The sequence below is a fragment of the Phalacrocorax carbo genome, chromosome 1 (genome assembly GCF_963921805.1).
Source record: "Phalacrocorax carbo chromosome 1, bPhaCar2.1, whole genome shotgun sequence".
NCBI classification, from domain to species: Eukaryota; Metazoa; Chordata; class Aves; order Suliformes; family Phalacrocoracidae; genus Phalacrocorax; species Phalacrocorax carbo.
Window position 1 is genome coordinate 284,186 of NC_087513.1, and position 15,193 is coordinate 299,378.

Sequence of the window (15,193 nt, forward strand, 5' to 3'; positions counted from 1 at the left end):
GATCCCAGAACTGAGTATGCCTCTCTCTGCATTCTCCTTTTGCTCATGCACTTTCTCCTCAGTTTCTCTGCTAATTGTAAAACGTACCACTAAAAGTTGACATAGTGCATCAACTTCCTACTGTCAAAAAATGTTTTCAATTCCTGAACACCTAGAAAACAAGAAATATAAATGACCACACTGCTGCTGGGAGCTGATGGTCTGGGTAGGATGCATTTCTGGGGCTGTAAATGAGAGTTGCTGGCAGAACCTCAGGAGCAGAACTTCAGGTTAGTGCTTGGGATGCGCCTGGTAGCAGCATAAAAGCGAAACTGCCGCAAGCCTCTCTCGCATATGCAGAGGTACGGTGTTTGCCTTTGCAGGGAGCACCCACAAGTGCCTTTCTGTCCCTGGAGGCCCCAGGAAGGCTGCTGGTGCTGGGGCCCGTGTGGGTAGAGGCTGCCAGCGTGAAGGGGATGGGCCATGGGGTGGGGCGTCCCTTCCTCGGCTCATGCCTCCGTGTGTCCCCCAGCCACTGGCGTGGTTCTTGGTGGGACTGGCAGTGCCATTCTTGGCCATGGGTTTAGTGGGGCCATGCATGGAGCATCATCTGTTTGGTTAGGTTAGCATCGTCTGCTGAGCAGCTGCTGGAAGGAGAAGAGGCGTATGGACAAACGGGAGTGGAAGGAACAGGGTTAAATATGCGCCATCGGGTGATGGTTGCAAAGAGGCATTTTGGGATGGCATCCTGGAGGCGGTAGCTGGAGTTGTCAAGTCCCGTCTGTGCTATTGCTGGCAGGCAGCTGTGATTTCCTTCAGTGTTTCTGTACTTCTGCAGTAGCTGAAGGGATACTGAAGCAGGAGGCAGATTTTGCTTTCAGTTATTTGTGAGGCGAGAGGAGATCTGGGGGAGAAGTAACACTGAGCAGCGAGGGTCAGGGCATGTCACGCCGCCGGAAAAGGCAGTGTTTGTGCCCTGCTGCAGCTGACGCCAGTTGCACATGATAAGTGTTGGTGCTGTGGGAGTTGCTTATACTGCATGTAGACATTTCCATCACCTCCCGGTGTGGGTGACCCAACCCATTTTTACCCTCTGAGTGGTTTGCCCTTGCTTGTGTGCGCTGTCCCGCGATTGTGTTGGGTCTTCCCTGGTGGCCCTGCTGGGCTGGTGTGGTCTTGAGGGATGTGAAGAAGTACCCTGGGATGGGTAAGGTGGTCAGGACAGGGAGTGGGGCCACGCTCTGCATGAAGGGATCAGCTGTGGCATCGGCCATCCCCAGTGAATCCCTGCTTGGCTCTTGCCTTACTGTACTGTTGTCCCTGGGGCACTACAGGGAGTGAACCTTGTAACTGGATTGCGTGTTCGTGGCTTTGTGCATTAACTCGTGCATTCCTGTGACACTGGCATCTCTGCACGTGTCTGCGAATCGCTGTGGGCAGGTGGAGGGAGCAGGTCAACTGCCAGCATGGGTGCAGTGGAGCTGGGTTACCGTAGGGTTTTGACTGAGCTAATTGGCTCTGCTGAGACGGAGTGACGTTGCAGGGGTGCACTAAAATGGCTATATAACTTTAAATACGCGGCCTGCCTTCTTTATGGCATGGCTCCATGGTGCTGATTTTAATAAAAATGTGCTATATGTTTTAGGCTTGGTTCTGCAGACTAACCACACAGTGGCTGAATTTGGTTTAAGTCAGGTTCACAGGCCAGCATTAATTTGTCTCATCCTTGGAAAGTTTCATCTTGGTGATATTTTCTGTCTGACCTCTTACCATGGTCTCCTCAGCATGTCAGAGAAATAGCACAGATGAATTTGTGGGTCCCAAGTTTTGGGATTTGCAGGCTCTTCAGTAGAATTGGTTCTGAAAGTCTTAACTTTTCCCCCTTGATAATTAGATTTTGACAAAATCAAAATATTATGCAAGATAATATGTGATGAAATTTTGTTTAGGAATCCTTTGAAAAGAACTGGACATGTTTCTGCAATCTGTTTGGTGTTTTCCAAATTTTTTTTTTCGATTTTCCACTGGAAATCTTCAAAGTGAAATTTTAAGTGAAGTACTTTTGGACTACATTTTGCTTCATAAAAGATCAAATATTTCTCTATGTTTATCTACATGAGGAAAATGTTGAAACTTGAGTTTTTTCACTGGGTGAAAAACCTGCTTTGCTCAGATGTGTTCAGCCAGCTGTGCAGTGGTTCACAGGAGCAAGGGCACTTCCCTGACCGTTGGCTGCAGCTTGAACGGTTTGTTAGAGCTTTTCCCAAAGACTCCCCTCAGCTAATTGCACAGTATTTCTGCTGAGTCAGACACTTTCTAGAGTGCCTTTCCTAAAGCTGGCTACTGCAAGGTTTGATTAAAATAAACTCAAAAAACCCCAGCCAACCTGCAATTAAAGGTCTGAAAATCTGGACTGGAAATGTGTGCGAGATGGGTGTTTTCACACTGTAGTCTGTCCAGGTGTTGCCTGCCTGCCTGGCAGAGTTGCAATTTCTAGAGTCTAGAAGTTTAATAAAATAATGCATTCATCAAGTAGAACTATCCAAAAGAGAAATAAGGAAAGAAACCAATGACCCACAAACAGCCAGGCGGACTTAAAGGAGAGTCTTTTGGGCACTCAGTCCCCTCGGGAGAACGAGACTTAGTCTTTGGCTAAAGACAGAAAATTATACCAGGTATAAAGCACAATTTCAGAGCAGACTGTGGCAGCCAGACTCATTGCGCCATACAATAACAGTCGGTGTTTGAGTAGCTTGATTTTCTTTCCAAAGTGTTTTAAGCTCAGCAGGCAGATGGGTGGTGCTCCCTTAAAATGAGTTTGCAACAAACGACGGTGTACACCCCGCTGCAGGGAGACACGGGTGAACCCCCAGGCAGTACAGTTCTCCGTCGCTGGGATGCTGCTCAGCTGGTGCAGCACCTTCCGTAGCCAGTGCCGTGCTGCACCGTTGGTCAATGCACAAAGTTACGTGTCACAGGCGTGTGCAACACGTGTGCCTGCCCTCACGGTGTGTGTGAACAGAAAGTGCCTTAGCAGGGGACTTGCGGTGGGGGCAGAGCGCGGTGGTGGGCAGCCCTGGACAGTTTCCATGAGGTGATCCAGTGATCCCAGTCTTGAGAAGGACGGAAGAAGCATGTTCTGCGTAGATCTGGGGCATACCCTCATGTGCCCTGGCTCCTGGTGGGCGCTGCCCCATTATTCGTGGTGGTTGCCATGGGTGTCCTGATTGGGGATATTCCTCTGGTGGCTTCTTTCTCCACACTGGGTTCTAACGCTGTGTATTGTGTGTTTTCCTGTGGTGTCATGGCTGCAGGCAAATCTGAAGAAGTTCATGGAGTACGTGCAGATGCTAAATGCAGAGAAGGTCTGCAGGCTGCTGGAGAAGGGACTGGACCCCAACTTTCATGATCCGGATACTGGAGGTGAGACTGCCTTCTCCAGAGAGGGGAGGATGACAGAGCAGGGTTGGGGGAGAAGGTGTTCAGGGGACACAGTGGGAATCTGGGGGACTGGTTGTTTCTGAGGGGATGTAGCAAATGTTATATTGTCTGAAACGTAAAGTTTGGAACAAAGGGGTGTAAGCTGAATTTCTCAGTAGTGTGTCCTCTTATGACGCTTTGGTCTTGGGAGGATGAAGTTACAGGAGAAGATGGTGTGTGTGGAAAGATACAGAGTCTGGGAATACAGCATAAAATGAAAGAGCTGTGGGGCCATGCATCTTTCAGTGGGATTCTGGGGAGGATGAGACTGTGTCTGGGACCAACAAGTTGGGTGAATGTGAATTGCTGCCCGAGGATCTCTTCATGAAGCAGTCAGAAGATTTAAGAAGTATTTTGAGGGTCAAGAAAATAAAATCTTGGCCTCTGATTTCCTCAATTATTTTTTCTCCTTTTCTTTTTTTTTTTTTTTTTTCCCCTCCATCTACGTGAGCAAAACTCACCCCAGAGATGTCTGGTTGCTGGAGCACTGGCTGTTGGGTTGTCTGCAGGCTCCTGGCTGTAAGAAGTGAGAATCAGACTCCAGCATGTTTTCCTTACTGATAGGACACTGAGGGAGGACCTCTCCCCATTTCCCCTGCTGTGAAGTCTTGTAGTCTTGTTCTGAGAGAGGAGATACTGCTTTTGTTGATCTTTTTTCAAAGTAATGCAGCTTATTAATATTTATTATAGAGTTGGACTTCTGTGTGTGAATGATGGGCACATCTCCAACCCATGAGCAGACTCCAATCTGATGATTAATTTTCTGTGTTTCTGGTTCAGTTGGATGGTTTTTCAGGTTGTTTCTGAAACACTGGCTACCTCTGTACTTGGAAATTTATTGTTTCCAGACCTTTTTTCAGCACCGAGATCAGGTGGCAGTGTGGTGTCATTCACACTATTAACCCCTCTTATCCTCTCAAATAATGCAGCTGCACCCGAACTACCCTTTGGGAATGGCCTCTGCCAGCTCCTGAACTGGGAAGGTGAAAGCTGGTGCAGCCAAATGCTGGCAAGAACCATTTGAACAGCACCCAGGAATGTTTATACTGTTTAATTTGCTGGTGTAGCCACTCTGTCCAGACCTGCCAGAGTGTCACGAACAACTGCTCATATGAAAAATAGCTGATAGTATGTGAGTGCAATCACAGCCTGCCCTGGAGCATGTCCAAACAGCTCAGCTCCATGTGGTTTTCACTTTTGCCCAAGACCTTACAATCATTTTGATGGCTCTTTCCTTATAAAGAAAGTCCTCTGCTCTTCTAAAGCTGATTCAGCTTTCCAGAGTATGTTGTATTGTAGAATGCAGTGTGCTACTTGAAAAGATGCTGTGAGAGTTTTGGATCTGATATGGTTTGGACCCAGATGTTATTTCACAGAAGGGTAGAGGCTTTTAGGAGCAGGCTCTTGAGTACTGAAAAGACTCTGTTAAACACAGAGGGGGAAGAAGGAAAAACACCTGACACAAATAGTTGTTTGGATCTGGTTCAGAATAGAGGGCAAAACCACAGTGGATGCTATGAGATGTGAAAATAGACTGTTAGAGCAGAGGGAGGCTTGGACACCTCACTTCTGGAGTGCTAATTCTTGTGCAAAAGCATTTCATTACTGCTAGCTTTACAATCTGTTTTGTGAACATGAAAGGATACCATAAAACTGCTCTTCAGTATTCATGGGTTCCTGGAATTTAAGACCAGATGGAGCTATCGTACCATCCGACCTGACCTCCTGTATCTTGCAGGATACTCTTCACCCTCCGTGTGTGTGTTCACTAAGCAAAGCTTAAACATGTTTTCCAGAAAGTCATCAATCTTGATTCAGGGAACGGAAGATCTGTGCCTTTCCTTCGTTATTTGGTTAATCACCCTCACGGTTTAAAATTCATCTCTCATTTAAATTTGTATGCTTCAGCTTCCAGCTGTCGTTTATCTTCTAGATTAAAGAGCACTTTAGTACCTGGTATGCCTTTGCATGAAGGTATTTATACATGGTAATCAAGTCAACATCCAATCTTCCTTACCTTAATTAAAGAGAGGCCAAACTCCTCCAGTCTTTCATTTGAAGGTATTTTCTCCTGTTTTCCTGTCGTTTTTGTGGCTTGTATGTCACTACTCCATTTTTAAGATGTTTTTAAGAATGCAGGTACCAGACAGCCTGCTGCCTGCCCATGCCACTCGCCACGGGCAGGCGCAGCTCTTCCTGCAGGTCCCTGCTCCCTGGCCTCCTGGGGCCGTGTTTGGGAGGATGGGGATGACCATGCACCTCTGGGATGGGACCCCACGTTATGTCCTGCTAGACAGAGGGGCTGGGGGGGTTTCCCTTCCTGTTCCTCCTGTTCCTGTGTTGTGTCCTGCCCCCACCCTAACCTGGGGTTTACTTTGGCTGAACGATGCGGAACCACTGAGTAGTTCCTTGCTTGGGAGCTTTGTGTTGGGGAGGTTGAGTTCCCAGGCTGGGCGATGGAAGGAGCATGCTGGGAGCGTGCTGCTCCCCCCGGCCGCTGACAGCAGCAGCGCAGCTGGGGAGGTCCGGCTTGGCCCCTGGGCAGGAGCATTTTGCAGAGTCGTGAGCACAGGGCACAGCTGCGGCAGCTGCCCAGGGCAGCACATCTCCCATATGTGCTACACATCTACACATCTCATGTGCTACACGTCTCAGATGCATCCCGCAGGGGTTCCATGCCTCTTTCTGTTCTGGGATTGCCCAGCCCTGATTGCTTCCAGCACTCTTCCAAGCCTTGTGGTGTCTACAAATCTGATCAGAGATTTGCATTTACTTCACGGTAATTGATAAGGATCTAGAATAGTGTCAGGCCCAACATCCTGAAGACCCTCTTCAGCACCGTTGTGGTTGACCACGTTCCCCAGTGACTGCTCTGACTGCCGCTCTTCAGCCGGATTTTTGTTCATTTGGAACGTACCTGGCTGAACTTCATACTGCTCATTTTTAGTGTTACGTAGGACTCAGCCAAGCATGATTCTTACATCAATGTAGCTACCTGCATCAGTCAAACTTGTAATTTACCAAGGAAAGGAATTATGCTTGAGTAGGAAGACCTATTTACTGTAAAGTTTGATTGGGCGATGTTAACAATACAGGTATTCTTTAATGCTGTGTCAATTAAGTTCCAAATCAATTTCCCAGCATTTTCCCAGGATCAGTGTTACTGCTCTGACTTGTAGTTTCATGGATTGTTTTACTTGCCCGTTTTTGAGCACTGGCCTGACTCTGCTTTTCCTCTGGTCCTTTTGGATGTCCCAATATTTCAAAATGTATTAAAATTTAACTTTTTTTCCGGACCAGGAAGATCTTCAGGGAGAAGATAAGGAGGATGATATACAACGTTTGCTAGATGTAAACAATTTATTCGATATCAGGTAGCTCATGCCAAAAATCCTTATTTGGTAATGGAAAGGAAAATAATGTATTTCCACAGCAACAAAATAAAAAACAAAAGATTGGTCGTTTTGCTATCTGTGTTTATTAGCAATTATATGCTATCTGCCTAGTGACTGACTGGCTTGCACCACCCAGCAATGCTGGGAAGTCATTTCTGTATTATCAAATTTAAACAGCAGCAGCAAAACCCCTCTCTGATAGTCCTTTGCCAGGCGAAATGTGGATTTCTTTACTCCTATGTCATTTGTTCTTGTTATTATTCTTAATTTTCTAATTTTCAGTTCATAGTGACTGCTATTTCATCATGTCTTATTGTTAACAGTTGTCTCTGTAACCGCCACCGTCAATTCGCTGCTGACCTGGGAAGGGCACGTGGCAGTGGTTCGCCTCTGGTTTATGGAGTTGTAGTTCTGGGTCACACAGAAATTGTTCTTCAAGACTTCCCAGTCACCTTTTACTTTCCCTTCTTAATTCTAAACCTCCCACATTTCCTATGATTGATTACCTAATTTCTCTTGGTTGATTCCCTTAGGAGGCATCAAATATTTACCTGGCTAGTTGGGACTTTTCTTCTTTCCATGTCATCCCTAGTTCACTAGATAGCAGTCAAGTATTTAGCAGATTTTTATTCGTTACAATGACATCCAAAGTAGCATTCCCGTATGTTGGAGTGAAGCAGCATCTATAGAAAAGTGATTAGCTTTCCCCTTTTCAGAAAATGAAATTATATTTTATTGCTTGTTGGATAGGACACCCAGTATTTTCCTCCAAGCTGAAGTTGCCCTGATAGTGCAAATGTTAATTTCTACAGCTTGGAGATAAACACTTAGAAGTTAATGCTTTTTCTTTTTTTTGTTTAGTGGTCTACAACAAAATCTTATGAAGGACGTTTTAACTTATTACTTCAGGTGCTAATCCACACGCATTCAAAGTCCTGTTCTGAATAATCGGTGGCTATATGATAGGTGATGGGAATTGAATGTAAACTCTCTGGTCCTCCTTGCCCACTCAGTACTTTCTCATTCTTGTAACAATCGGGTATCCTTAATATTCTAAAGTGATGTAATTGTCGGTAGATTTTGGTACTGACAATTATATCACAATTCTTGATACCAGTAAAAGCAGTCCACATCCTTTTTCTTGTTAACCAGCCTCCCAGCATTTTGCAGTGAGCAAAAAAGGAAGAAAAAATTTTCCTCACATTCATTGTCAAATGGGTTTAATTACTTCTGACACGGTGCATTTGTGCTGTGTTTCCATCTTTGGAATCATTTTACTTGTGTTCTCAGTTTAACATCTTCCTAATTGCTCTACCTCTTTCTCAGCCAAGTCCATTATCTCACCTCTGTTGGGTCATTCACTGAGAGTCCTCCAGAATATCTTGGTTTTGCTCCCATCATGTGGCTGGTGAGTCACTGCTAGTGTTTTTTGCCCGATGCCTTGTCTTGCTTTAGGACCGCAGGGACCTCTGGGATGAGCACGTGGACTTTTCTGTCTTTCAGCTTGCCTTTCATGTCCTCATGCCCCATTAGTAGGAGATTTCTGCCCTTTAATTTCACAGGCTCATCCAGCAGTAAAGGAAAATTGTGGGCTGTCCTCAGCTTCCATGTTCAGACATGCAAGTGCAAGTGCCGCTGCATGGTTCCTGTGGCAAGATGTCCGTGCCTGAAAAGAAGAAACCATATATCCTATGAAACTCCTCTTTGGCAGTCCTATTAGCAATGGATTTGTGTACTAAACTAGAATTTCCTGAACTGCTGGAGGAAAGGTGAAGAGGAGCCAGGGACCCTATGTGGCAGAGCATCAGAGCAGCATTGTGGACCGTGTGGTCTCGTGACAGTATCAGCAGTCACTCATGCTGGTACAGTCTGGTGCTGCATGTGTGCAGGGCTGTGACACTGCGGTACTGTGAGTGCGTTGCCCACCCCTGAGCGAAACGCAAGGAGCTCTCTTCTCAGTGGTCTCTTCGTGGGCCTGCAGCTTGGCAGGTGTCACTGTTGTTGCTTGCCACTTTTGCAGTGCTTGGGAGGAAATCATGTGCGTGGCCTTTCTGATAGTGGTAGGACCTCAGACTCCTTAAACAAGGACTCTTCAAAGCACAGGCGCCCTGCTGTAATGTGGTCCTCTCTAGCTCTGTTTATTGTTTCATCACCTGTAGGGCTTCTTTGGACATATAACTAAGACACTGAATTTGGCGGCATTGTGTGTGGTTGCACTGCCTTTCTGATGAGGTGGAGCTCAGGCAAAGGCACATAGCAATTCCCATCAAGGAGAAGTTTCTGGAATTTATTGTGGACTTTTGGTTCCAACCTGCCTCACTTCAGTTCCTCTGCAAGAACAAATGAGTTATCTCAAGTACCTGGTCATTCAATTAACCCAAGTTTTGGGAGAAAAAAAAAGGGCTCATTTTTACTGAAAAATGTTAGGCAAGACTCCTGCAAAGAGCTGAGCTAGCACGCCGGGATGGGGGCCCAAGTGTAGGGTAGTGAACAAACAGTGGAGGAAGGCCGGGGGAGGCAGCCTCTTCAACCATCACAATTGCTGTTGGAAGAGGATATTTTAACAAGCCTTCAGAGCGTTCCCATATAAAATTGCACTGATGTAATTTATGGCATGAATTTTAAAGGCTGCACAAAGCAGCAAAGGCAGTTATTTTAATATGAATATCTTAAAGTTGGTTTGGAAAAGGCTTAACAAATAGCTCTTTTACAAAAATCAATGTCTTTGGGCTATTTTTCTTAATTTTAGCATTTTTTTTTCTTTTTTTAAAGTAAACGTCTGTACCATGGCAGCACATATGGATGGAGCCTTAGGTTAGAGCTCTGTGTGCAAACCCATGTGGAAAATCAAGCTTAGAAAGGACACTTGCCTCTCTACCTCGTGGCAAAGGTCTTATTATTATCAGTGATGCCTGTTTTGTAATGCTGATCATTACAAGAAGTCAACAGTGGTACGCTCAATGTTTAAAACGCAACAGCAGTACGTGGTGTACAAGTACTGCATCTTTGTAGTGCCCAACTCCTTTAACTAGAGGCCTTTCCCTGTTTCCTACCAATGCTTTTTATGCTTTTTTTGCTGTTGTTAAGAGCCCAGTCCCTTTTTTCTGGACTTCAGGGTACCAGGCAGAGAGAAGGAAAATTATTTTTCTCAGATTTTTTGTTTTCCACTACAAGTTTTCATACTGCCCTTTATGGGAGTATGTTAAGCCATATGATTGATGCGTGTCACTTGTGATCCTTTTTTGTACAATCTTGTCCTGGGAGAAAATAAATATACATATGTGCAGGAAAGCGTTTTATTTTGGTGAATGGTAAAGAGGGAATTGTTCTGTGTCCTTCCTGCTCTGACTTTATGTTAGCTAGCAAAGGTGACGGGTGGAAGAATATTTTGTCTTGTAGTTTTATATTCAAGTGGCTTAACCAAGTCTCGCTCTGCAATGCAGGAGGTCTGCTAAAATGAGCGTGTGCAGCCCTCGAGGTTAGTCAAAGGAGGAGGCCGATGGCTTGCCCAAACTGAGAAGGGCACCGGGACTTGCCGGACACAGGAAACCTGGGAATGGAGGGAGTTGCTGAGGATGAAGCCAGTGAAGCCTTGTTGCAGGACACCATCTCCTTGTCAGTCCCTGTGGAAGCAGAGAAAGGGTGTAGAGAGACAGCAGAGAATTAAGTAAATACTTAATATCCTCTTCCAGAATGGGGCAGACCCTTGGTGATTTGGACTTCGATTATGCCAAGGATGAGCTAGTTCAGGAACTGGCTTCTGTTGCCTATGGTTCTGGACAGAACCTGACTGGGTTTGTAAGAGCTGCCTCTTTCATTACATTTGCCCTTAAAGCTTACTTGCAAGCTGTGGGGAAGCCTTCCGGTTGAAGCACAGAAGCCTTCAATATGGTTATTGCCTCCAAACCCATCTGTGAATCTACAGGTGTCTGGGAATTATCCACTGGGACTCCACGTTCCCGCCAGCTGGCCAGGGAGGTCTACAGATGAGGCCAAGCTTCCCATGGCAAAGCTGCATGGCATGGGGGCCAGCGGTGTTGCGACCTGGTCTCCGAGATGAGGAGTAATGCCGTGAATGTGTTTTTTTCTTCCTCTGGGAAGCAGGGAGCTGTTGAAGACCAGGCTGCTGAGCACTCCCTGTGTGCAGGGGACAGCCCTGAGCCAGCGGAAGGCTGCGCAGGCACCGTGCAATGGGGGTAATAATCATTGCTCTGATGTCCCTGCTGCCTGGCCAGCCAGCAATCACAGAAACCATCTTTTCCCCACTGAACTCAGCAGAAGCATGCCAGCAGACGTTTAGGGACAGAGGCGCAGGCTGTGCTGCCTGGCAGGCAGAGGCAAAGAGCTCGTAACCCATCCCCAGGGCAGCTGGGAGGGCTTGGCAAAGCACAGGGAGGCTGTTTGCCTCCAAAGCCTGTGGGGCAGGAGGTTTTCTGCCTCTGTGAATGCCGGGTCAGATGATGATGTGGCCAGTGGTAAATACTGAACTAACAGTGCCTTTGCTCCATCCCTCTAGCCCATAGCGATATTAGAGCATAACAGCTAAAGCAGTAATAAATCCTCCTCTGGCCCTCCACGCTCTGAAGACAACAATGCCACAAACTTCCATCAGTGTTCTCCATTCAGGAGCCACCCCTCATTGCACCATCTCCAGGAATCCAAAATCTTTTAGATCTTGTGGTTTCTGGTTTTTGGCTTTGACTTCTCTCAGCGACTTTTTGAATATCTTCATCCCAAGTCGTTCTGAAACAGTGCTCCTCTCCATCTTTGCCAGGAGATGCCCACTTGGCCCATCAGCCAGGGCTCTCAGATGTGGGAAACTGGTAAAACCTGAAACTAGAGAGGATACAAATACAGGGAGGAGATACTCTTTTTCCAAAAAGTCTTAGACTCTTCTTGCATACCACTCTATATCTCCTTTAAGGACCTGCAGGGTTCTGTGCATGGAGAGAGAAAAGGCCACTTTGCTGCCAAGTCAAGCCTTCTCTCTCCTAGATTGTTTGAAAAACTTAGTCTTTCCTTGGTTGGGAATACTTCTGTACTGAATTTTTAACCTGGAGCTTTCAGGTTTATCAGTACAGTGATGGAACTGTGGGCAGATGTCCAACTAAGATTTCAAGAGAAGGAATAAATAAATTATGGTATTTCCAGTGCTTGGTATTCAGCCAAGATAGAAAAAGCTGCAGTGCATAAGTGCTATTCTTAATTTCTCAGCCGTCCTTTACAAAATCACTGTAGTAAATCTACTCTCCTTTTAGGCAAAGCAGCATTGCTATTAGCAATGCTCTTTTATCCACTCTGTCTCTAGGGATGAGTCTACCAGGCATATTGCAAATAGGCCCTGACACCAAATGCTCCTTTCTGTGTGGTCAGGTCTTCAGCAGCTTGGATAATTACAAACACCATTTATTCTCCTGCCTTGTACAAAAGTGGAGGGGAGGAACCCAAACCCTTGAGGTTTTAGAAATTCAGCCCTTCAGCAGCTAAAGCTTTCTTCTTCATCCACTCCTGTGCAACACAAGTGTTCCCTTCATCCCAGTCCGAAGGCATTTTGTGACTGCTCTGCTGGTTTTTGAGTCAGTGAATGCAGCGTTACTGTCACCGAAAACCAGGAATAAAACTCCTTAATGCTGGGTGTGTTAAAGAGCAGGCATTACTTTATTCGGCGCTGCACGCATGGGGGATCTCTCCGCCTAATGTGCACACCTACTGGAGTTCATTTTTGACATTTATACATGAAAGTTAGCACACCATGCCTACCTAATACATAATCACTGACCTCACTGAGCATCCTCTTCCTCCATTGGTCTGTATCTTCTTTGCATAAGTTTAAAGCTACAGTGTGATTTTAATTCACTGCATGTACTCAAAAGGCGTGGGGCGTGGGGTAGTCCTTTCATCCCTCAGTTGAGTCAGTGGTCGCAATCTCCCCCTGCCAGAATTACCTCTCCCCCAGTTCCTGTGACCCTCACTGGTTTCATTGTTTCATGGTTGTGGCGTCCCTCTGTCTTCCTTGTGGGAGAATGTTTTTTTCTGTTATTGGTCCTTGAAGTTTCTCAGCTTGTGAACCTTGAATTCCTTTCACAAGTTGGCTCATTGTGTCATTTGTATTTCTCAGGATGTGGTTTTAGGTCAAGCTGCAATTTTAACCCTTTAGCTTTTTACATTACCGTCTCAAAAGACTTTGCGGTATAAAGCCCTGATAAAAATGATTCATCCTCTTCTCAGTTTCTGTAGTCTTTTCTTCTTCCCCTCTTGACCTGGGGAAAAAAATGTCCCTGCAGAAATTCTTTGTGGGTCATTATCCATGATCCTATTCACACAGGGAAATGAATAGTCTTATCTGCAGCCTGCTAGGTTTTCCAGAAAGCCTAGGTCTTCCCTTGCTTATAAACTATTTCTTTTAAAGGAGAGAAGTCATATAACCCTGCCTGAGGCTTAAATTCTAGCAGTTCAGAAGAGGATGTATCTGTGTTGTAGATGGGAAGGGTGATGCACATCTGCCCAGTTCATCTGGGCCACCAAAAACCTGCACTTACTTTTGGTTTCTCTTTCCAGTGTGTGCTGTTCTTTCTTTTCCCAGGACACACAGCAGCCACAGTCCGGGACTTGTCATCCAAGTTGTGCCCACTGGGAGGGGAACATTTCCCTTCTTCTGCTGTTAGCACAGCTCGTTTGTATTTCTGATGTCAGTGCCAGGTTTGCTGGAGACACGGTGGGGTTTGCAGCCTGGTCACACCAGGGTCCCTCATGCCTCGTCTGTCCGGGTCGTGTGCTGAATTCTTGCATGTCTTGCATGTTTGTCATGTGCTGAATTCTGGACAGAGCGGTTCCCTGTGCGCAGGCGGTGCGTGTGGGGAGCTCCCCAGGGCGAGCTGGACATCCCTACTTGGAGAAATGTTCTTCGGCCGCATTAAATCCGGTTAATGGACTCAAATAACACTGGCTGCACCGTAAAATAGTCTGTGCTTTGCGCTGCCATCCTCACAGCAGAGCCAACAGGAAGATACGGTGTCATCCCAGCCTCCTCAGCCTGAAGCCTGGTATCTTTATTTAAGCTGCTTTTGGGAGTGGTTTTAAGGTGCACTGAGGCAGCTGAAGTGCAGCATGTGTTCCCCTTCCCCTGACTCTGCTGGGGTGAGAAGGCAGAGAAGAGCCACATCTTAAACCAACGCAGCCCAATTTGCCATCATTCACGTTTCAGTGCTGCGGGATTGCTGGGAAGATATTCTAGGAAAGATTAACAGTCTTTGAAAGAGATTAAAAGAAAAATATCACAGTTGCTTCCTGTAGGTATGTTTTCAGTGTGTAAAAAAAACACCTGAGAAGTTACTGTTATTCTAAAATTAGACCCAAGCCTGAGTGATAGTTTAGCATGCAGAAAAGAGAAAGGCAATCCTCAGTATTTAACATAGGATGGCAACTGGGGAACAGCGGGAGAATGAGAGGAAATAATTGCATTTACAAGAAGTATTCTTGACTGTGTGCAGCATTACAGACTGGGCCCCAGCACGATGTGAGGACAAACAGCAGCAGGAGTAAGTGACTGGGGAGCGATACTTGCTGAGCATGACAGTGCTTTCTCAACCTTCTGTTTACTGTTAGGAAAAAACCCTCTTTCCCAGGTGCAGGGAGCTTGCTCCTCTCCTGCTTTGGCTGCACTGTACCCAGACTCTCTGCTAGCTGTGGCATCGTGCACTCAGGGTACATGCAGTTACTTCATTAGCGACCTGACTAACTGTCCTTCATACATGATATGTTTTCTCTTGCTTTAGATTTAAGTAGCTAAAAGTTACACTTTGGTTCAGCCAGCAGTTCTGGTTAGATGGGGGAGACACTGGATGAGACTTGAATGGCTTGTGGTTTGTGAAGTTATCGTCCTTCTCAGTTTAGAGAAGTTGCTTTCAACCTTTTCTTTTAAAGCAAACTGGTCGCATCTTTTTTAATTGAATGTGCAAGTGGAGATTAATGAAAAACGGTATGTTTTCATCCAGCTGAAATTGGAGATGAAATGTCCTCTTGTAATGTCCTCACCTACAGCTGAAAAACACTAACTTACAGGTGGTATTTGTCATAGACAGATACTTTCTGTTAATGTGTACTATAGGTCTGTATAGGAACACTGTAACCCTCCTCTTCAGCAGCTTGTACAAAAACTTTCATATCAAGCCTGTTGTCATCTCATCATCTCAACTTGAACAGAGATCCTCCCTTTTCCTAAATGATAAATTAAGTCCTGGAGTAACACAGATTTTTTTAAATTTTTTTTTTTTTTAATTTTGGTATCAGAGTGGGCATGTTGTTCCAGCTCATGCTGGAGCTCTCTCTGGGGTTTCTCA

At 45.8% G+C, this 15,193-nt stretch overlaps 1 protein-coding gene across 11 annotated transcripts in view; it reads left to right on the forward strand.

The window, feature by feature from the left end:
* Window positions 1-15,193, forward strand: part of SHANK3 (SH3 and multiple ankyrin repeat domains 3) — a 403,098-nt gene that overhangs the window by 84,261 nt on the left and 303,644 nt on the right. For all 11 annotated transcript variants that reach the window (XM_064441038.1, XM_064441069.1, XM_064441094.1 and 8 more), the window contains one exon: window positions 3,294-3,402. In XM_064441038.1, the coding sequence (XP_064297108.1) occupies window positions 3,294-3,402 (109 nt within the window). The remainder of the gene's footprint in view (window positions 1-3,293; window positions 3,403-15,193) is intronic.